The 24,352-nt window shown below is 40.0% G+C and overlaps 1 protein-coding gene across 1 annotated transcript in view; it reads left to right on the top strand.

The window, feature by feature from the left end:
• Positions 1-24,352, top strand: part of ANKFN1 (ankyrin repeat and fibronectin type III domain containing 1) — a 185,304-nt gene that overhangs the window by 20,717 nt on the left and 140,235 nt on the right. Inside the window, exons 2-5 of the mRNA XM_004377902.1 lie at positions 2,865-3,066; positions 5,993-6,203; positions 21,906-22,100; positions 23,810-23,923. Coding sequence (XP_004377959.1) covers positions 2,881-3,066; positions 5,993-6,203; positions 21,906-22,100; positions 23,810-23,923 — 706 coding nt within the window. The 5' untranslated portion in view covers positions 2,865-2,880. The remainder of the gene's footprint in view (positions 1-2,864; positions 3,067-5,992; positions 6,204-21,905; positions 22,101-23,809; positions 23,924-24,352) is intronic.

Raw genomic sequence — 24,352 nt, 5'->3', positions numbered from 1 at the left:
CTCAGTGGTGAAGTTACCTTCGAGGTTCACTGTTCAGCCTGGGAGTGGACAGCCCAGTAAAACCATGAGAGTAATGAGGTACAGGAGTCCAGTGACAAGGCCCAGAAGGCAGAAGGGGAGTAGGAAGCTGATGATAGGGAACACAAAGTAGAGTAAGGATATTGTTGATGTGTTGTGAGATTGTTAACCATTGTCATAGGGCAACATTTGTAGTAACTGTTAAATGGGAGACTATTTTGTCCTGTAAGCCTTCATCTTAAGTGAGAATGACAGCACAATTAGAAGAGCGTAGTCAATGTCAGTTAAATGTGTATGTAAAAAATTTTTGAAATGGCGTATCTTTAGCTATGTGTATTTTCACCAAAAAGAAAAAGAAAAGTTGAGAATTTAGAGGGTTAAAATGTTGTGGGGTTGTTAACCAATGTCATAAAACAGCATGTGTGCTACTGTTACATGAGAAACTATCTGTTCTGTAAGCCTTCACCTGAAATACAATAAAATATTTAAAAAAAAAAAAAAAAAAACAGTCCCCACATGAGTTGGCTTGCATGTGAATCTGAAATTTTTGTGGAAATGGAAAGAAATAAGTGAAAACTCTGTAGTTGGTATTAAATCAAAGATAAAGGGTCTGAAGATGGAGGGGAAAAGATGCCAGATCATGCACCCTTTCTGTTTCTGCTTTTATATAAATTAAAATATTATTGAAGATTTATAAATATATACCCACACATACATACACATTACAGACAGTGCTTTGCATCATTCTCTCTAAAGTAAAAATATCCATTTAGCTAAGACTAGGTAGGGTCTGATGGACATGTCTAAGACTGACTAAATCTGACCACCTTGGAAAGCACTAGGAAGTCTTTTTGTCTTGGAAGAAGTTGAAAACAAGACTTAAAAAGTGCCTAAAGACATTCACCAAGGTAAAGAAAATGAATTCCCTTCTGTTGCAGTGAAAGTAAAGCAAAGTTAGTTGGTGCTCGTGGACATGGACCCCATTTCAGAGGCATGGGGAGGAAATGTGCCTTCTGGGTAGTCCCATGGAGCATTGTCTGTAATAGACTCTCATCTATCCATTAATTTATTCTAAAGTATCTACTGAGTGCCTTCCATAACAAAAATGATAGCTACCATGACTATTTGTTATATTCTGGGTCTTTACTTGCATTATCTCATTAAAAGCCTCACAACCATACTTCAAAGATGCTATCATCATCCCCATTTTATAAATGAGAATAATGATACTCAGACATATTAAGTAATTTGCCCAAGATCATTAGATGGAAGAGTTGGAATTCATATCCTAATTTATATTATATTTATTTTACCCCTAGGTAGACACATTATAGGTGCTGGAGATACAAAAATTAAAATATGACGGTCCTTATTCTCCAGGAGCATATAGACTAGTGAAGAGACAGAGAGCCAAACAAATAATTATAATACAATATGGTAATTATAATACAATATGGTACAATATACCATAGAGGTATATACTAAGTAAATGAATAAAGAAATGTGTAAATCTGTCTGGGAGTGTCAGAGACTAAGCATAGACTTCAAGAATCAACAAAGATTTCCTAGGTGATGAAGGCAGAGATGGAATTCCAGACGGTAAAAGTAGTATATGCAAAGACCCAGAGGTAGGAAAGAGTTTGAACTATTGAGAAACTCTAAGGAGGTCAGCAAGTGTGAAACATAAAGTGTAGAAGTGTGGTAGTAAGTGTGGTAGGAGAGGTAAGCACTTGTATGTCAACCTAAATAAATTTTATTTTGTAGTAATTGGGGAATCGTTGAAGTCAATACTATGAAGAGTTTGATTAATAAAAGAGGTTCTACATGGTATTATATCATGGGGTCCATAAGGCTATAAAAACTCAAGGACTGGAGATGATCGAAGGGCCTTAGATGATCTAAGTAGCAATGGCAGCGTTAAAAATGGAAGACTCCATTGGAGATTTGAAGAATGGTGGGAAGGCAGCAGCATGTTCCAGAGAGCCCTGGGCCCACTGCATGAGAGACTGCACCAGGGGTAGGAACACTTTGCATGTAACTTCTGGCTGTTATTTCATTCATGCGTTTGTTCATCCAATGCACATTCACACACCAGGCAGCCACAGCCTTAGTAGCATCAATATTCAATGGCAATACCCAAAACAATGGTGAATGACTTTTAAAATGACATGTCAAATCTCCTGGAAACTTGACTTCAGTTGTGACATTGTGGTTAGAGATATTTGGAACAATAAATTACTGCTGGAGAATGCTAGTTGTGAGTGCCCCGGAGGACATTAGCAGGCAGGGGCCCATGGGTACCAATCCCCCAAGCATCTGGGCATTAGAGTAGCTCACCAAATGTCAGAGGACAGGCACAATTTAACTGCTACCTCAAGACAGGGAGAGGTCTGCAAAGTGCAACTGCACTTTCTTATACACCCAACAGAAAGCAGCAGCTAAGGGGAGGTAAGTGAGAAAAGCCTAATTACTTATATCCAAGAGGAATGGAACAGACCCCCTAGGTTAAAGAAAAGAGACACTTCCTCCCAGTGGGATACAGACTAAAAGACTTTGAGTAGAGGCCCATGTCATATATATTGGTATGAAAATGTAGTATATGTTTATATAGTAAATGGAGGTTGTCATCTCATTCCTGCCACCAATTATGTGGCCATAAGCAAGCTGCTTCTCCCTTGGTTCAGTTTTCTCGTCTGTAACATGAAAAAGCTGGATCTGTTGATCTGTAAGATGCCTTCAAGCTATATTTTATTAGGATTCCATATGGTTACTGGAGATGAAAAAAAAATCTTTGTCAATTTATAGTTATGTTCTGTAAATGAGACATCAGATTTTCCTCTTCTTAGGAACTGCCGAGTGAAAATGACCCAACAAATGCAGAACTTACATCTTTCCCAGTCAAAAAAACATAGTGCACCATCCTCTCCCAATGCTGCCAAACGCCTGTACAGGAACCTCTCTGAAAAACTGAAGGGGAGCCACTCGTCGTTTGATGAGGCCTATTTCAGAACAAGAACTGACCGGCTGAGTCTCAGGAAGACCTCCGTGGTAATAAAGCTCTTTACTGTTGTCTTGGTTTGGTTTGTTTGATTATGTTTGGGTTTAAGGAGATTCTAAGATGATCGACATTTACTTCAGAATCTGATGTTTGCAATTTTATAAATGATGAAACAGAGTCAGGAAAGGCAGGGACCACAAATACCGGTGTTATTAGCTGAAGTTTGAGTGGTTGTGAGATTTTCTACTTTCCTTTCTCTACAAGACTGAAGAAACCAATCTCAGAATAATAGCAGTGTGACAAACATGGAGTGTCAGATTAATAGGCTCTGTGAGAGCTCTAGTGTCCATTCATATATTGATGGGACCGTTTTATTTACTTATTTATAATGTATAACTCACAAGCTTTCCAAAGGGATTCAAGATAGAATTCAAGCAAAGAACACATTAGACATATGTATTATATAATGGGCTTTTTAAAAAAAGGAATGAAAAGAAAAAGAAAAAACCTTGAAAAGAAAATATTGGTGGTAGGAAGAGAAATAGATAAACTAAAATCCTAGGGAAATATCCAGTGGGTCCTGTGGGGAGGACAGTTGCTCTCAAGTAGATTCCAACTTAAGGTGGCCCCATGTGTGTCAGAGTAGAACTGTGCTTCATAGAGTTTTCAATGGCTAATTTTACCAAAATAAATCACCAGGCCTTTGTTTCAAGGTACTTCTGGGTGGACTTGAACCTCCAACCTCAGTTAGCAGCCAAGTGTGTTAATTGTTTGAACCACCCAGGGACTCCCAGATATAGGCAAATATAACCCAAAAAACCAAACCCACAGTCATCAAGTCCATCCCGACTCGTAGCAACCCTATAGGACAGTAGAACTGCCCCATAGGGTTTCCAAGGCTGGAATCTTTATGGAAGCAGACTGCTACATCTTTTTTCCATAGAGCGGCCAACCTTTCAGTTAGCAGCTGAGCGTTTAACCACTGTACCACCTGGGCTCTATAGGCAAATATAGTATCTAAAATTTATCATTAGCAGTCAAAGCAGAAAGAGAAATGCAATTGGTTATAGCATCCCATTAACTGATAACAGAAAGCACATCAGTCCATCATGACAAATAAATGTTTCCTGTTGCTTAATTCTCTTGTCTTTGTTGATGTCATAGTGAATTATGTAATGGAGAATGGTGTAAAAAGTAGTATTGGTGACCTTATAGACTTTCCCATATAGTAGTTTCTTATACGAACCTTCAGTAAAAGCTGAGAGCATACTATTAACATGCTGAGCCAGGATATTTCTGCAGGGGGTAATGGCACCATTTGTTTAAGCTTAAAACAGAAATGAGTCCTAGCCCTTCCAGATAGAAGCATGCTAGAGTTTGCCAATAAAAGCATAGAGGAGGAAATAACTTGAGAGTGAGAGCAAATATAGCACATGAGAAATGAGAAATACCAAGAATCACAAACAAATACACAACTGTGGACGGGGCACCATTTTAACTTTGAAGTCATTTGTTTTCTAATTTCAAATTCGTGTTCTGGGAGGGCTTGGCTGTGGTTGAGTTGCGGCCCAAGCATCAGAGGCTCTTCAGTTTGGCAGATTGTTGACAAAACACTTTTCCATTCAGCAAAGAGAGCTGCATACCAAAATAGCTCTCTCCCCTGGGTCCCACTGTCAAAACAGGCATTTGCATAATAGCTTTGTATTTCCCTCAAATTCCAATCATGTGTTATGTGCTCAGCTAAAGCCGACCTGCAGCCTTTGACAGGGAGAGTCCATTTTTGATGAAACTAAAAATAAAACCTGGCCACCTAAGCATTTGGTCGCTGAAGATCTATCACACGTTAATCAGGCGAGCCCTCGGCTAGGTCAGGAACAATGGTATTTCAACATTTTCAAAGATCAAGCAGGTCTTGGAGAAGATACCAGATAGATGTTTAAATAGTCCGTGTGTTGCTCTTCTTCCGTGAACACCACCTGGACACCACCACTTGTGCTCCTCACCTTAGGACTCAGAAATGCCAAGTGTTCCATGGTGGGGCTGTGGGTTGAGAAAGTGTAAGGGTTAGAGCAGAAAGGAGTCTAGGAGTTTGGACATCAGCCTGCAGGCAAATAGGGAAGCGTGGCATGTAGCATTGTGTATTTCAGGACGATTATTCTTGCATCAGTATGGAGCATGTAGAGAAGACTAGGACCAGCACCAGGCAGGTCGTTGCCATGGTCCAGGAAAGGGATCTTAACAGTCTGAGCAATAGTAGAGACATGAGATAGAGGGAGAGGATGGATTTGAAAGAAACAGAGAAAATGTATTCTCAATTCCAAGCTAGTAATAAATTAAAACTACCTGTGCCACATTATCTATGCCAGGATTTCCCAAACTGTGTTCTGCAGAACATGGTTCCAGAGGCAGTTAAATAAATGCAATGATTGCTTCTCAGCCTTTGGCTAAGATCATGTATAAAATAAACACAATGAAAAACATGTTGTGGGATCAAATAGTATTTGAAACATGTTGTATTTTCCCCTCTTGGAAACCCACAGTTCATGTTAAAATTACTGAAGTTTCTAAGAGCCCCTACAGTAAAGTAATGGGATAACTTGGTGTAATCCAATATTCACCTAATTTATTTGCCCGCATGCTGCTTTCTTCATTGAACACCTTTTAGTGACCTATTAGAACAGTATTCCACAGAACATAGGTTTGGAAAAAGCTGATTTGTTTGTTCTTATTTATAGACTAGCTGTGTTCTACTCTATTGTTTAAGGGCATCTAAATGTACAGATCTATTCAATGCCCATTAGAAATGATGGAGAGAAGGTCCAACACAGAATTTACTTTGGGGAACCTGGGATATATTGTAGTTATGTCACTTATAAAGTGGGAATGCAGTCACTGAAGCAGTCTCTAAAATTCAGAATCGCTAAGCTACAAAGACATACTGCTTTATGAAACTGTGCTTTTGTCCTTCCCCTCCAGAACTTCCAGGGTAATGAAGCCATGTTTGAGGCAGTGGAGCAGCAGGACATGGATGCTGTGCAGATCCTTCTGTATCAGTACACACCAGAAGAACTGGATCTCAACACGCCGAACAGTGAGGGGTTGACGCCCCTGGATATTGCCATCATGACAAACAATGTGCCCATTGCTAGGATTCTTCTGAGGACAGGGGCCCGAGAAAGTCCACACTGTAAGTAAACCTGAGAATAAACTTACATACTATTAAAACTAGACACCAGCTTTATGCCACCAAAATAGCTTTTGTTGGTCTTCAGAGCAGGAATGTCTGACTAAGCATTGGCTTAGTTTTAAGGACTTTTATGTAAATAAAAAAATATGGTGTTTATCAGGCTAAGCATCAATGTTCATTCTAAATAGAATATACTGATTGGTATTGAAAGAAGCCTCCGAAGGACTTTCTTCTAAGAATTTATCCTGAGCTTTAAAATATTAAGTGAGATAGCCTAAGTGAGGATATAGAATAGACGGTACAACTAGAAAAAGAATGAGCATGTGTGTGTTCATGTCTTGGTGTCTTGCAGTCACTGTGGGGCCATATTCATTCATTCATTCATTTGTTCGATAAACACCAAGTGCCAGGCACTGCTGTAGGTCCTAGGAGTGCAGTGATAAAACAACACAAAATCCCTAGTCTTATAGAACTTACATGCTAGTGAGGGAGACTCCTAAAGTAAATAAACTAAACCCATTGCCATCAAGTCTGTCCCGACTCCTAGCGACCCTATAGGACAGCGTAGAACTGCCCCATAGGGTTTCTAAGGCATAGTGGTGCATTTGAACTGCCAACCTTTTGGTTAGTAGCCATAACTCCTAACCACTGTGCCACCAGGGCCCCAAACAAGTAAATCGATGAATTAATATATACATTCAAATAGTGATAACTTCTATGAATAAAGTGAAATGGATGAGTAGTTAGAGGTTGATGAGGAGGGGACAATTTAAAATAGGATAAGCAAGCAAAGCCTTTGTGATGCAGTGATATTTAAACTGAGTCCTAAACAATATAAAGGAGTGAGCCTTGGGAAGATGAGGAGGTAAATTCTAGGCAGAGTGAACAGCAAGTGGAAAGGTTCCGAGGCAGGCAGGAATGAGCTTGGCCTGTTTCAGGAACAAGAAGGCCAGTGTGGGTAAAGAAAAGGGAGTAAAGGGAAGAGTAATAGCTGAGAGAGAAGTCACTGGGACCAATCATGCAGGGCCTCGCAGGCCATAGTAAGATGCTTAAGTTTTGTTCGTAGTGTAACGGGAAGACAGTGAAGCAGCCTAAGGCGGTGAATGACATATTCTGCTTTACATTTGAAAAGATCACTACAGCACTCTTTTACAAATAGACAGTGGCAGGGCAATGTGAAATTAGGAAGATCTGCTAAATCAGTCGCCGCCAAGTTGATTCTGACTCATGGTGATCCCATGTGCGTCAGAGTAGAACTGTGCTCCACAGGTTTTCAATGGTTGATTTTTTGGAAGTAGGTCACCAGGCCTTTCTTCCAAGGCACCTCTGGGCAGTCAAACCTCCATCCTTTCAGTTAGCAGCCAAGCGTGTTAAGAAAGACCCATTGGGAGACGATTTTAGTGGTTCAGGAGAGAGGTGCTGGTTGCTTAAACTAGAGTGGTAGTGACAGCGCTGGTGAGCAGTGGTAGAACTCTGGAGATGCGTTTTTTTGTAACATTATTAAGATATAAGTCACATACCATTCAATTTATTCATTTAAAGTGTACAATTTAATGGTTTTTAGTATATTCTCAGAGTTGTACAGCCATCACCGCAATCAATTTTATAACATTTTCATCACCCCAAAGAGAAACCCCATACCCTTTAGCTATCATCTGCCAACCCTTCACCCCTCCCAGCCTTGGGCAACCACTAATCTACTTTCTGTCTCTTTAGATTTGTCTACTTTGGACATTTCATATAAATGGAATCATATAATATACAGTTTTTTGTAACTGGCTTCTTTCTGGATGCATTTTGAAGTAGAACTGGTAGTATTTGCTATCAGTGAACCAAACCGGTTGCTGTCAAGTCAGTTCTGACTCATGATACAGCTCCCCCGTGTTTCAGAACTGTGCTCCATAGGGTTTTCAATGACTATGACCTTTCAGAAGGAAATAGCCAGGCTTTTCTTTCAAAGCCTCTCTTGGTGGATTTGAACTGCCAACCTTTTGGTAAGTGGCTGAGCCCTTAATCATTTGCACCACCCAGGGACTCTGATAGTACCTTCTCAATGCAAGTTTTTCACAGTCCTTACAGCCCTCCCCCCAGGAGTGGATGGGATAATATCATACAGCACTTACTCTGTGTCAGGCCCTGTTCTGAGATTTTCCATGCATTGACTCCTTTAGTCCTCACCACGAGGTAGGTCCTAACATTCCCCTTGGTGCAAACTCTCTCACCCAATGACCACAAATGGCTCTGAGGCACGGCTTTTATGTTTCCTAAAAGAAAAAAAGTAAACTCATCAAACTGTTAGTTTCACTAATGCTTATTCACTTACTTCCAAGTGGTGAGACCCAGAAGGCTGAAAGAGAAGCAAGCAAATCTGTAATTAGCGGCCACATCCCTGCTCCTCAATTTCAAGAACCACCACCACCCAAAGACGGCCCTTACACGAGGCACAGAGGCCGGTCCTTGTATCAGAAAACTCTTTTATTTTAAAAATGCTAAGTTCACCACGTCCATGCCAAAGAGAGCAAAGATATTCGGTTGGGTTTGGGCTTGCCAAAAGAGCTCCATAGTCAACGTGTCACTCCTTTTTTAATGGAACTGGCGGATTTGAAGGAATGGGCAAATAAGGGTGGAAAGAAATCGAAAACACTTCTTTGCTGCCTTCAGATTTATTCTGCAATAATGTCTGTCCCAAAGATCCAGTGGGAGAGGGGTGGAGAAAGAATCAGTGGGTCTGAACATGGAGAATGCAGACTGAGCCCCATTCTATAGGAACAAGGAGACCATTCATCCAGATTTTGCCACGGCCATCCCGCACTGGCTAGATGAAACATTAGTCCTACTTACCTGAGACGCTACAAGGAACTCTGCATTTTCCATGAAAACAGTAAGACCCCAACCTCCCAAAGCCCCTTTGTGCGTATTTAAACCTCCATAAAAGAACTCAATTTGTAAATACTAATTAAACCAAAAGCAAATTTGTTTAGAGATCCCGGGTTTCCCTTGTCCCCTCTGGAATGATAACTAAGTTATCATCACAAAGTTGTAAAGACAGTAAGAGATAAACCCAAGATTCAGCCTGCAGGAAATACCACATCTAAGTCACCTTGGCCACCCAAGAAGTCAAAGAGAAAAGTAGCATCTAGAGACTCACACTTGTGTAGAAAATGCAAAGGAGTATTGACTAGGTACTTACGAACTATCCACATAGATAATCTCTGGTCTTCACACTAACCCTGCAGAATGATGTTATTAACTCCACTTCGAAGATGTGGAATTTGTGACTCTGAGAGTTTAAGTGATTGGCTGAAGTTCACACATCTAGCAAATGAATAGAGATGTCAGGGACTCAAGTCTGTGGGATGCCAGTGACTGGGCTCCTTCGCACAAACGTCCTGCCTTCCCAGATAACCAACATGGAGGGCCTTTCCCTCTGCACTGTTTGTTAAAATCCTGCAGTGTATTTCTTTGTTCTGTTCTATGCACTAAGGTGCCACTCCTGTTGGAGAAAGCCAGGTTAGAACAACACAATTTGTTTTCAGGGATTTTAAATTCATTTTATACATCTAGTGCAAAAGAAACAGAATTGCTTCTGTGTATGAGTATGAACCGGCCCATGAGAAAAACCACAATCTGCCAGCCAGAACCAAATGAGCAAATACCTGCCACAAACTGTTCCCCAGAAACTACAGAGGCAGGGTAAAAGAGAAGAAAATAATGCTGATGCCTTAAGTTCTTAGAGTGTTCTACACAATACGAAAATGCTTTAACCTGCATCATCTCACTTGATCCTCACAACTGGCTAGTGAGGTGGGAGCTGTCTTCCTCATTTTTACCAATGAGAAAAGTGGAATAAGAAAAGTCAAAGAGTTCACTCAAAGGTACAAAACTATTATGTGGTAGAGCCATAATTCGAACCCAGATCTTCTGTATTAAATGCTTTGGTATTTTCGAAAAAACTTTAGCAACCTGATTGGCACACAGAGTGTGCTCAGCTTCTTCTTTTCCTGACCCTACCCTAAAGACAGTCAAGTATTTCAAAGTAGAGTGTAGGGTTTCTAACAAGGTTAGTTTTCTTTCTTCCCTTCCCTTCTGAAAACTAGTCCACTACTCTTTCCACTATGCAAGCCAAGGATACCAGCAAAACTCAGAAGAAATCCTCAGTGACATCTGTAATTGCCCCCATTTTGAAACAGGAATCACAAAGACACAGATGGGTTTAGGGACATAACGCCTAAGCCATTGGACAGGTCCACCTTCCAGTCTTTATCCCCACAATCGCAAAGCTATATGGAAGTGTTCTTTAAAAACATGGCTTGAAACTGAGCCACGGACCTTTCCTTATTCATAGGAAAAGCCCCAGAAGTGGCCACCCAACCTTGCACATTACTCTGAGGTTAAATATATGCAAAACCTCGGCCTACTCATTGGGTGAATCCACTATCTTTATTTCGTGACTTTTTTCTGTTCTTCCTACCTTTAGTAAAGTACAAAGTAATAAGCATTCGGTTGCTAACCAAAAGGTCAGCAGTTCAAATCCACCAGCCCCTCCTGTCATGGATTGAATTGTGTCCCCCAAAAATATCTCTCAACTTGGCTAGGTCGTGATTCCCAGTATTGTATGATTATCTACCATTTTGTAATCTGAGGTGATTCTCCTGTGTATTGTAAATCCTATCACTATGATGTAATAAAATGGATTAGCAGCAGTTATATTGATGAAATCTACAAGATTAGATAGTGTCTTAAGCCAATCTCTTTTGAGATATAAAAGAGAGAAGCAAGCAGAGAGATGGGGGGACCTTATACCACCAAGAAAGCAATGCCAGGAGCAGAACATATCCTTTGGACCTGAGGTTCCTGCGGAGAGAACCTCCTAGACCAAGGGAAGATTGATGACAAGGACCTTCCTCGAAAGCCTACAGAGAGAGAAAGACTTCCCGTGAATTTGGACTTGTAGCCTACTAGACTGTGAGAGAATAAATTTCTCTTTGTTAAAGCCATCCGCTTGTGGTATTTCTGTCATAGCAGCACTAGATGACTAAGACACCCCCTTAGAAACCCTATGGGGCAGTTCTACTCTGTCCTATAAGGACGCTATGAGTCAGCATTGACTCGATGGCAAAGGGTTCGATTTTTTAGTTTTTGTAGAAGAAAACAGCAGACACTGTTGAAGTGGACTCCCAAGTACTTCCTCTCAGACTGACATCCTGAGCTCAGAAAATGAGCACAGAATATGAAAGGAGTAAAACTAGGAAAACTCAAGACACCTGAGGGCTATGTTCCTGATTGTTTTATACACTCCACGTGCCGTGACTCATGCTCAGTTGAATGACTGCTATTTGAGAAAGGACTTACTGTCTTCACATATAAAAGCCCCAAGTCATGTGGCCTTAAAAGCTTGCAAGTGGCCATCCAAGGTATAACAATTGGTCTGTATTCACCTAGAGCAACAGAGGAGGGAGGAGAGTCAGAAATAATAGGAGGAAATGGAATGTGTGGCTAACTGCCTCCATGAACAACTGCATCCTTTGCCATGAGACCAGAAGAACTGGATGGAGCCCCAGCCACCACTACTGAACATTTTGATCAAAGATTTTATAGAAGAATCCTGATCAAAAGAGGGAAAATGCAGAACAGAATTTTAAATTCCAATAGAATCCAGACTTTCTGGAGCCAGGGAGGCTAGATAAACCACTGAAACTATTGCCCTGAGATAATCTTTAAACCTTAAACCAAAAATATCCCCTGAAGTCTTCTTGAAACCAAACAATAGTTTAGCATAATTGTAAAGAATGCCTTGAGCATTGTGCTCTTTTAAGATCTATCTATATGGGATCAAATTAACAACAGCAACTTGAAAGATTAAATAGGGAACTTAAGGGGCGTTGAGTTTATTTCAGTGGAGAACAACTCAGAAAAGGATGGTGAGAATGGTTGCACAGCTCGAAGAGTGTAATTTATGTCACTGAATTGTACATGTAGAAACTGTTGAATTGGTGTATGTTCTGCTATGTTCTCAACAATAACAACAAAAATAAATTATTTTAAAAAGCCCCCAGTCATTAATCTCTCCCTTATTCTGACAAACTCATGCTGTGCCCCACCCTCAAATCCCAGTTGAACAGGCTCCATAAGAGGTTTGCTGAATCATCAATGAAGGTCTTGCCTTTCTGAGGCTGCCATTTATTTGGCACCATTGTTATTGCTGTTGTTGTTAGGTGCTGTCGAGTCGGTTCCAACTCATAGCAACCCTGTAGGACAGAGTAGAACTGCCCCATAGGGTTTTTCCAAGGAGCGGCTGATGGATTTGAACTGCCAACCTTTTGGTTAGTAGTCGAGCTCTTAACCACTACGCCACCAGGGCATAGACAGTAATCAGTGAAGAAACTAACTCTTCATGGGTAATTACCCTGTGTGAAAGGAGCCGTGGTGGCACACTGGTTAAGTGCTTAGCTGTTAGCCGAAAAGTCTGCAGTTTGAACCCACCAGCTGCTCTGTGGGAGAAGGATGTGGCGCTGTGCTTCCATAAAGATTTACAGTCTTGGAAACCCTATCAGCAGTTCTACTCTGTCCTATAGGGTCACTATGAGTCGGAATCAACTTAGTGGCAGTGGAACCATGTGTGAATCTGGTTGCTCTCATGGATTTTGTCTCATCTCTTTGACACTAGTACTTGGCAGGTAGTAGATACTCAGAAAATTTCAGTTGAAAGTTTTGTCCTCTTGATAACCTGGTCTTATGGGGCTGAGAATTAATTGGAAGTATTAAATTTTAGCGCGCGCGCACACACACACACAAAATGTATGAGAAAAACCTTTATACTTTGGGTACCTTTTGTTGTTGTTGTTAATTTGGCTAATGGACTAGTTTTCCAGGCACTGTTGTGGAATTTGGTTGCAGGCGCAGCCTGATTGTTTTTATTTTTACACTGTTTATCAACATGGACCAGTGAAAATGGTAGAATGCTCCTAATTTTTAGGCTTTCTGTCCATTCCCTTAGCTGTATTCTCCCTTCTCTCTCCTCCCTTTGCATTACTTTCACTGTCTCTCCAGTGATGCCTGTGGAACTAGGAAATGTCATCCAGAATTAGTTGTGTTCAGTTACTTTATACAACGTGATTGCAGAGTTGCGGTCATCTGAGTATGGTGCAGACATCAGTGTTAAATTTCAGCAAGCCTGTCAGGATGCCCACCAGTTTCTGCAGTAGTCAGGGGTTCTCAGGGAGGCTTGGTGGTGTTGGGCTTGTTCAGGCCACGTCTAAGAGGTGTGACTATAAACTAATGAGGCTGGCTTTATATAAACAAACACACCAGAAAGTCTACAATCCAAACGAGTGTTATCCTTTAACATGGTCCTCATGGGAGGCCCCACACTTGCCCCAACAGTACTGCCATTGCTCTAAACACTTTTGGAATTGTCCTCAGAGCCAGTTTATGAGAAAATCTGACTCGTTGCTTAGAGTCACACCTGATTTTTGTTCCAAAACAGCACTAGTCAGCATCATCACCCTCCATGTTCACCAGACTCGGCCTCAAATGATTTAGAGCATTTCCTGAAATCAAATCCACCCTCAAAGGACAAAGATTGGAGGCCATTAAATATTAAAGAACAAGCCCTCAGCAGGTCTCCAGAATGAGTTCCCAAATATTTTTAGCTGCTTCATTAAAATAGGTGTCTAAATCCTCACCCTGACTTACAAGCCTGCCCGTCTAACCTGATCTTACACTGCCTGCCTCTCACCCATAATGCTTCAGCCGCACCAGCCTCCATTCCATTCCTTGCACATGCCAAGCTATTCTTACCATAGGGCCTTTGTACTAGCTGTTCCCTCTGCTTGGAATGTTGAATGCTTTTAATCTTGATCATTACATGGCCAACTCCTTTTAACATTCTTATCTCAACTTAAATGTCACATCCTCAAGATAGGTTTGCCCCAGCCATCAAGTCCAAGGTCTAATGTCACTTTCCAATCACATTACTCTGTTTTAATGTTCTGCATAGCAATTATCACTGTAAGATATTTTTCTCTATTTTTAGTTGCTTATTTTCTGTCTCCCCTGCATTAGAATGTAAGTTCCATGAGAGCAGGACCCTTGTCTTTTCTATTCAACACTGTATCCCCAGCAAACAGTAGGCACTCAATAAATATTTAATTGAATGAATGAATTCCACGGCTACTTCTTTTGATGGGTCTGAACATATTGTTTCTTTTGAAGGTAATGATTTTACTAAATATCAAGCGAACTGGCCGTTTTCTCTTTTTTATATTTCCAAACAATTGTTTAAACTTAAGGTGACCACAGCCTAAGTTCTAGTCATCTGTTCTTCAAGCATTGATCATTGTCTTTGCATTCTTTTGTTTTTAATTTTTTAATATCCACACAACACAGAATACATCCTCCCTGTCAAAAATTAAAACACATTATAGATAAAGCTAAAGCTGCCTTTGAGAGCGTATTCAGCATACATGCATGCACACACACCACACAAAATCTAGGTTCCCCACCCTCAATTCCCCCAACGTAACTATTGATATCAGTGCTATGGGTACGCAGACTTTTCCCATGTGTTTTCACACAAAAAACAAAAATGGAGAGTAAATAGTGGGGTTTTATTTTTTGTGCAGCTAAGAATCAAGTTTCTGGAGTCAATTATGGCTCCAAATCCCACCTCTATCACATACCACCTATGGGCGAGTGCCTTAACCTCTCTGGGCCTCAGTTTCTTTATTTGTAAACTGTAGGTAATAATTGTACCTAACATTGCCGTGTAACAAATTACCCCCAAAACTTAGCAGTGGAAGACAATAAACATTATCTCACAGTTTCCAAGGGTCCAGAATCTGAGCACAACTTTAGCGGGGTAATTCTGGGTCAGGATCTCCCATGACGTTGCTGTCACCTTAACGCTTGATTGAGCTGGAGCGTCTACTTCCAAGCTTATTCAGGTGGCTATTGGCAAGAGGCATCTCCGTTCCTTACTATGTGGGCCTCTCCAAAGAGTTGCTTCACCACATGGCAGTTATTTTCCTCCAGAGCAAATAATATGAGAGAGAGAGAGACCAACCAAGATGGAAGCCACAGTGTATTTTTATAACCTAATCTTAGAAGTGACATACTATCATTTCTGCTGAATTCTGTTGATCACACAGACCAACCCTGGTATAGTGTAGGAGAGGTTTACACAAGGGTGTCAGTACTAGGCAACAGGGATCATTGGGGACCCTCTTAGAAGCTGGCTACCACACCACGTATCTAGGATTGTTGAGAATTAAATGGAATAATCCTTTAAAAATATTTCTCGCCTGATCTAGCACATTATAAATGCTCTTAAAAAAAAAAAAAAGTTAGCTAATAGAATTCTCAAAAACAAAATAAAACAACCCAAGGGTTACTGGCAAAGAATTTAAATATTTTACCCATCTGTTGTATAGTTCATGTTGCAAAACACTGCTCCCAATACAAGCACTTTTTACAGTTTGTAGAATTTTATGTTTTAAAACTGTACCCTCCAACCCATGTAACTATTGAGCACTTAAAATGTGGCAGTCCAAATTGAGATGTACTGTAAATGTAAAATTCACACTGGGTTTCGAAGGCTTAGTATGGAAAAAAAGAAGAATATAAAATATTTCATTAATAATTGTTAAGTTGATTACATGCTGAGATGATAATACTTTAGATACATTGTGTTAACTAAAATATATTAATAGAATTAATTTCACCTATTTCTTTTTACTTTTTTGATGTGGCTGCTAAGAAATTTAAGTTCTGTGGCTCACATTATATTTCTATTGGACGGCGCTGAAAATATTGGCAGAAGATATGGTTATCTTGTTTCATACTTAAGCCCCCTGTGACGTCATTGGGTAGTCTGTTTTGGATTTTCTAAATAATTTGCTCAAGTGTTTTTTGTGTTCATTTCAGAGAAGATGTCCATTTTGCCCTTTGAGGTTGGTCAGACCTGGGCAGGAAGTCGCCCTCCATGCCACTGTCTCTGGCTTCTTAAAGAACTGCCAGTTACAACCTAACTTACATAACATGGACTTTGTGAGTCCATGTTTTGCTGGAGCATAGCAGGGAAGAACATTTGAGAAAAGCATGTCAGGGTGTACTGAGTTCTAGGAAAAGAAAGTTTCACTCTAATGAAGTGAGATACTTAATCTCCAAATCTTTTCTGGAGCTATCCTCGCAGAGTCCTTGGGAAAACCTGACAGTAAGGTAACAGGTTGAGACCTAAGTGAAGCGAAAATGAGTTGTGAGTCCTGAACCTTAGCAAGATGGGTAAATTGAAACTTATGTTTAACTTTGTCTGGTATGAGGGTTTTTTTTGTTTGTTTTTTATTTAAAACATTTAATTCTTGGAATAGTTCTGTATTATTTCTTTTGATGTTTCTACTTTAAGACAAGTTGGTTGTGAAGTTTTTAGAAGGTTGTCACTTGTGATCAACAAAGATAAATTTTATTAACTGCCATTCTTGGTTGCCCAGAGGATATTGGCTTACAATTCAAGGTTTATACCTTGGTGACCTTTTTTTCTCCTTTGAAATAACAGGTGGAGGTGAAATTGACACCACTTATTGGTATATATTATATTTCTGAACAGTAGCTGGAATGGGAAATATCTACCTGGCGTAAAGAGATTACGTGTGTGTGTGTGTGTGTGTGTGTGTGTGAGATAGAAGAACTTAAATGTTATTTTATAGAACAAGTATTTTGATTTAGTTTTGTGTGACTCTGAAAAATATAACAAAGACTAATGTGTAGAATAACAATAATGCAAATATCCATTGATTGAGAGCCTTCTGTGTAGATTATCACTAATTTATCGCAATGTATGAAACAAACACTATTATTATGCAGATGAGGCACTTGGGCTCAAGATGGCAGCATTTATAACTGGTTAGGGTCACACATTTGTAAGGGACTATGCTTTATGCGTAAACCAAGCTCGTTGTTGTCGAGTCAATTCCAACTCATAGATTTATCCAGAAAGCCATTGCCTTCGAGTGGATTCTGACTCATAGCAATCCTACAGGACAGAGTAGAACTGTCCCATAGGATTTCCGAGAAGAGCCTAGTAGATTCGAACTGCCCACCTTTTGGTTAGCAGCTAAACTCTTAACCACTACGCCACCAGGGTTTCTGTAGGACCCTAGCATCCCTGTACCACATTGCCTCCACCTTGGAAATAAAAGGAAAGAAGATTTCAGCTCAGGATAAGGAAGCACTTCTTAAAATTCAGAGTTGTGTGAAAATGGATTAGGTTGTCTTGGTAAGCATTGAGTTCCCCACATAGAAGAAATCAGCAGGGCCAAGGGTACTACAGGAAGAGGCATCTAAGGTTGGTTGTAAGAATCCTTCTAACACAGATTAAATGATTGTCTCGGTGCCTGATTTTTCTCATCAATAAAAAGAGGAAAATGCTAATAACATTACAAAAGTTGTTGCTAAATTGAAAAATGGCATATTATCAGCAATGGTCAAATGTATCCATTTTTTCAAGCAAGCCAAATGAATTGTTCCCTAGGAGACTCAATTAAAATTTAAAATTAGTTTACATTTTACCGTCAGTATATTTTCAAGCTTTAAGCAATTATCAACCAGGCCCAAATTCACCAACAGGGGAAATTAAGGTATAGTAAGTAGTTGGCTATCTGTAGGTTGGATTCTGATGGTGAAGAAAATCCATTCAGGCCTTGATATTTATCTCAGGATTTAAACAGTAACTGTAATTGTATTCTTTGAACACCAAGTTCCCGCCCTAACCCCTACCCCCACCCTGTAGTTAATTAGCTGGGCAGTCTTGTAACAAATACCCACTCAGAAGCACTGGGTGGTAGAAATGCTGTTGATAATTAAACACCACAATAGCATGGAGCCTATTTCAGGAGCCGCTCCATTGTCTTGCCCCCTCAGTCTGCTCACCACACACTCACTGACCCACTATTGTGCTGGCGATGGCTGCTCGGAGCGACAGTTGCTTGGCTGGAGAAGGGACTAATGGCAATAAGAGAGAAGAGGCCAAGCCTTGCAAACAGATCAGGAGTGCTGGACTCAAGAGGAAAATAGCCAGTGGATGGAAGTGGGAGGGGAATGGACCCAAGAAAAAGAGAAGAGGGTGGGTAGGAAAATCAATCATAAAATAGACATAGACTTTCTCCAATAAATCAGGAAGTTCAAAGTGTTAAGAAAATCCTGGCTGGCTGTTATTCTAGCTCTCTCATCTCTAAGTCACCAAACCCATAAACATCTGGAGAATTCTTCTCTCATATAACCAATCAACTAGCCAAAATGAGTTGACCAATCTCATGCCAAATAGACAGCAATTAGAAAATTGCAATATATAGATAAGAAGTTGATTTGTATTCCGTTTAGTATAGAGGAAATTCACTGAGTTTTTAAGGTTTTTAAGAAAATCTTGGATAAATCATCCCACTTACCAAGGGTTTTGGTTTCTTCATCTTCAAAAGGAAGGGACTGAAATGGTTCCCATCCTGAGGTCACAAAGATAGAAATGGGGCTCCCAGAACAATTTCCAAGGGTTCCAAAAACCTAACCTATCACACCATTACTCAAGATACAACTACACAGTCTAATATAATTATCATATGTATTTGCTTTTTTAAAAAATATATCAACCCAGTTTGATGTGTTGACTATCTCATAATGAAAAGATGCTTCTATTGGCAGTTATATAGGTCATTAACATTAGAGATAAAAGTGATTTTAAGTCAGCTGTTTTGATAAACAAACAACCTTTAAAAAGAGAATGTTTTATTAAGCAATTTAAAAAATATTTGGATAAAAAAGCAATAATAAAAGGTATGCTTGGTAAAATGGTTGGAAACCACTGGCTCAGTTAATGCCTGTCAACTTACCCATGAAAATACCTCTAATGACAGAGGCAAGTGAGTAGTATCCGCAGGGGGGACCTGAGGACCCACCCTGAAGAAAAGGAGAGATTTCTGTAAAATCTCTCTGTTTGTAATCTTCAACTTTTTGGAAAAGTCTCCATTCTCCTCCGTAATGAAAGTGTGTGTTTTAATTTCTAAATAATGAGCTTTCACCAAAATCTGCATATAAAATTCAATTCTATAGGAAGACAAAGACTTACGTATATTCAGACTTCAAACTTTGGCTTCAGGGATGCTCGCTGTACTGGCACCACCATATTGCCTTGGCGTTTAGGTACTCCAGTGTAAGAAGCACAGGATTCTAGATGATCTTGGAAGACCCACCTGGCTATAAAATTCTGAGTCTTCCCTGTTGGTTTATGAAGAGGCAAAATGCTTTATCTTGAAGATGTAAAGTCCCTTTACTACTACAACTCAAACAGCATCAAGTCTAAAGCCTAGTAGAAAAGGGAAAGATGAGTGCAGAAACAAAATGCGTTATGCTAGGGAAAGTAGGAAAAATTTCAGGGGGAGCCAAGCATAGCTAAAGAGAAGCTGTCCATCTGAAATGCCACCTGGAATTCACACCAGTAATAACTGTTGTGGGTATAAAAATTAATAGGGGGGTTTCATAGTATTAGAAAAATTTATTTTTATAAATCATGTGCCTATCACCCAAGTGTTGACGCATGCATGCAATTCAAACATCAGGCTCACAATAAAAAGCCCACTGAATGACTTAGCAAGGACAATTCCCCCATTTTCTCTATAGTTTGGAGTGGAAGAAGGAGGGGGGAGTGGGTAGAGGGTGCAGTTACTGGGTCAATTAATCAACCTGAAAACTGTGACACAAACTCTGACGCCTAACCTATGTCTAAAAATACACAAATGTATACGAATTTGTTTTAAACTGTCAATGCCTATATTTAGGACCTTCCCAGCAAGGCTATAATGAGACTGTGTTTCAGGGCTTCAGTCATAGCAGACTCTACCATTAATCTAAAGTTAGTTAAATTAACAGCATTTAGTACTGACTTGTCAATCTCACTGCTCCAGGAAATTGCACCTTGAGGCTACTAATATTGCCAATTTTTCCACTGGAGTATGCGCCCACATGTGTGTATGTGTATTTTTTTTCTGCAGAACCTCCGTGTTCATACACCATCATTGCTTCCCTACGTCCACAGCACTTATATTATCATTTATTCTGGCCTCCTTTAGCCTTCCCAGGGGGATTCTGCATAGTGTAGCTGCTCAGTGAAAGAGTTTTTTAGCTTTATATTTATTTGTTTATTTTTCTGTCATGGCTCATGACTGAGGCTTTAAAAAAAAAAAAAAAGTGTGACGGTATTTAGAGTACATGATTGACTGCTACAGCAACATTCATGAACCATGACAAATCTGTAGCAAAACAGAGTCCTGAGTGTTCTGAACAGCAACTTTCAAAAGAAAGAAAAAGAAAAAAGGCTCAACTAATTTTTCATTGACCTCATCTGTAAATAAATTAAAACTGATGGTGAGCGGGGGCAATAATAAATTAGTACTCATTTCCTGTAATTAACACAAACATGCCTATGAACACAGAGAATATGAATACAGAACCACCTAATTTCCATTTCAAAATACACCTAGCAAATTTTCACTTGAGTTATCTTCATAACATTTTCCCCCTTAATTAGAAGAATGAAATGGTTGGATCCTCCCCTACCTACCCACCCACCAGGGGGAAATATTGTTTTGGTCACAGAAAGTATCAAACACATTTTGGCAACAGATCTGCAGAACTTCGTTCGGATTTACCTCATTATTTGTGTGTGATCCTTTGCCACGTGCTCATACTGGGGCTGTCTTCTCTTGTTTTATCACTAACCAGGAGTGGCTCCACCAAAGTGGGCAGGTGACCACCTAGGCAAGCCCTCACATGGGTAAGGGCCGTGAGTAGACTGCAGGAAGCAGCCTCCTAGCTTAACAGAATATTCCATCATTAACGAATATTCACTCTCATAGGGTGAGTTGGGTAAGCAACATGATATAAATCAAATAGACACTATCACATATTGGATAAAATAGAAAAATCAAGCTCTATGACCTCCCTTGGCAAGAAGAGCTAGTATAAACTACCCTCTTGGGGATAGGCAGCTCTGACGACCATCCCTACACATGGGACCACATCAAAGAGAACACAGCAACATCTGATCACACCCAGGTCGTCTAGCCATCAAAATTCACTAACTCAGCTGTGCTAGCAGTGGTGGAACACTTTGTTAGCAGCAAATAAAATGCCTCTAAGACATACATACAAAAATGTCTGTGAGCTGGGGAGAATGTGATAAGAGCAGAAAATGTGAATCAGGTTCTACAAAAATGAGCAAACATGGTTGAGCAATTTTGGCAGAATGCAACATGTTTCATGGACAACTTTTTCAATGGCTTTCCTAGTCCTAAAGAGCTTTTCCTCCCAAGTGTTTGTCCCTCTAAAGGTCATAGAAACAAATGTGCGCAATCTGAATTAGAAATGGTCCTCTTGGGTACTTGATGGTGAAATCCTGATTAACAGTGTGAAGTAGCTACTTGGGAGTGGGTATGACAAGAGGACCAGAGAGCAATGGGAATATTTTAATTTGTTGAATGTACCACTTAATCTAGTTATAAATGTCACTAATTAGACTTTGTCATAATAAGATAGTTAATACTAAACATGGATCTCACTGTCTTTCCCCCGGCATTTTTTTAAAACCCATAATAGACTCAAGGAAGCAGCATTTCCCCAGAAGAAAGGTAGTCACCCCATTTCTTTTCCTTTACTTAGTTGTCAGCCTGGAAAGCCGAGCAATGCACCTCAACACTCTGGTCCAGGAAGCCCAGGAGAGGGTGAGTGAACTATCTGCCCAGGTGGAAAATGAAGGATTCAGTCTGGACAACACAGAGAAAGAGAAACAGCTGAAAGCTTGGGAGTGGAGGTGTCGGCTCTACAGACGCATGAAAACGGGCTTTGAGCATGCCAGTGAGTATAAGTAGACGACTTCTACATTTAACCAGACCGAACCTTGGTTTGAGACAGCCAGGTCTTCTTTTACTGCTTTTTTGCAACTCTACAAGGTCATGGATAGCCGTTGTCAGCCTATTTGGAGCAAGGGCTATAAAAGGATCTTTGTCTTGCTTAATTTTCTGGCTCCTGATAGGTTCTCTGACCACAGCCATGAGGCTTCAGTGCTTCTGGCCTCCCTCCACCATGTCACACTCATCTAGCACTTTCTACCCTCTATGCCTTAATGCCTGGATGGTCTGATGCCCTAAGTGGCCAGATTTTGGGATGTGGAGATGGAAAAATATTTGTTTGCCTATTTGTCCAGTTTCTGCTTCAAGCTGAAGTTTTAGCTATTTGTTTCAACTCTCTACTGCATTTTTTATATAGGGTTATAAACCAGACTTCACTTAATACAGGCAACAGAGAAGGACAGTCAATTGAATCATGAATTATGCTTTTGTCTACACTTCCATTCTCCTTACCAGTTTCTTCTGTTAATTTAAGAAAAGCTTTCTTTCTGGATAATACTCTGGAAAATACTGCTTAGTACAGCCCCTGATGTAAAAAAAGAAAATACAAAATTCAAACACTTGTGAAACATAAAACTCATTTTAAAAGGAGATTTCATTTAAACAATAAAAACATTACACTTGAAATTTTAGATTTAAGGGAAAGCCCAGATCATTAGTTTAGAAATTATTATCCTCTGATGCAGGAACCTTAGTTGTAATATAAACAAAGACCAAAAGGCAATGAAAATTGTGTCTGTGTACCAAATCTAGACATAAACCTTTCTCCTGAAGCAAATAACTTCAGCAACATTAATGACAGTTGCTTTCAATATTACCTCTCTCTTCAGCCAAGCTGATACATGGAATGTTTAATGACATTCAGCAATTGTTTTCATAAATATATTTGCTATTGTGCCTCATTTAGGACAGATTAATACTAAATGATGTCTTTTTTTTTTTTTTTTTTGGTAATTTTCTAAATTACGAAATACCTTCTGGGTGTTGAGGAATACCTTATGGGTGTTCAGGAGTCCTTTAAAACCTGAGTTAGTGAGCATAACATTCACCCATGAATTCTTTCTCAGAAAACACTACCCAATGTAGGAGGAGGCCGCATGAGAGCAAGGTGAGTTAGCATTCATGCTAGAAAGAGCCCAGAATTAGGTGTTCAAAACCTTGAGCTTTCACCCTAGCTCTGTGTCTGCACTGTGTCCCAGAACAAGTCATCTGGCCTCTTTGGGCTGCAGTTTCCTCATCCTAAAAGTAGGATGCTGTTACTTGCCCTTTTTACCCCCACAGAGTTGTGAAAAAGCTCAAATGAGATGACTTACATGAAAGTACTTTATGAAATGTAAAGGTCTCTATTCACAATGTAAGATCCTCCTCTCTTCTAGTCCAGCCCAAACTCCTATTGTGTTTCCAGGATACTTTGGGAAAGCTTAACTGGTGTTATTTACTCCTTCAGAAGATGTTCTAATACCCAAATAAGACCACGATGGCAACAAATAAAAGCCTTCGAGACTTCTAATGAAAATGTTCAAAAGCAAAAGCTATTAGGCTCTACAAACAAATACTTCTGTAGTGTGCATTTTAGGGTGTCCTTTGAAGAGGCAGGAACATTGTTTGAAAAGGATTTGCTATGTTAAGATCTTTGTGTTCTTCCTTCTGTCCCAGGAGCTCCCGAGGTGCCAGTCAATGTCTGTCTCATGGTAACCAGCAGCACATCACTCACTGTCACCTTTCAGGAGCCTCTTAGTGTCAACGCAGCTGTAGTAAGCAGATATAAAGGTACTGCGCTCCAGATATTGTTTTCATTGCTCCTTCTTAAAAAAGAACCTGTTATTTGGGAATCAGCTGCACATTTTGTGTGTGTGTTTTTCCTTTTTTTCATCCCATTTACTTTTGGAGTTTAAAGTATTTCCATAGACACTCATTATGCAAAGGAGCAATAAGGTGAGTGAGAAGTCACAGAAAGGATGAACCACCAGACTGGGCTGCACATAGCACGTGGTTACGGATGGTCTCAGTAGGACGCAATGAAGAGCCAGACTTGATTCAAGGATATTACAGGTTTGCACATGGAAAGTACTAAAGAGGGTGCATGTAAATTGATAGCTATAACACCAGGTACGTAGGGATGAAGATTAAAAAAAAAAAAGAAAAAAGATAAGGAGGTAAAGTACATTGGAGGTCAGAGAAGAAAGAGGTTAATTATGG

Source organism: Trichechus manatus, unplaced genomic scaffold (assembly GCF_000243295.1).
Source record: "Trichechus manatus latirostris isolate Lorelei unplaced genomic scaffold, TriManLat1.0 scaffold00054, whole genome shotgun sequence".
Taxonomy (NCBI): Eukaryota; Metazoa; Chordata; class Mammalia; order Sirenia; family Trichechidae; genus Trichechus; species Trichechus manatus.
The sequence above is the reverse complement of the archived record's forward strand: the minus strand, read 5'-3'. Positions and strand labels throughout refer to the sequence as shown.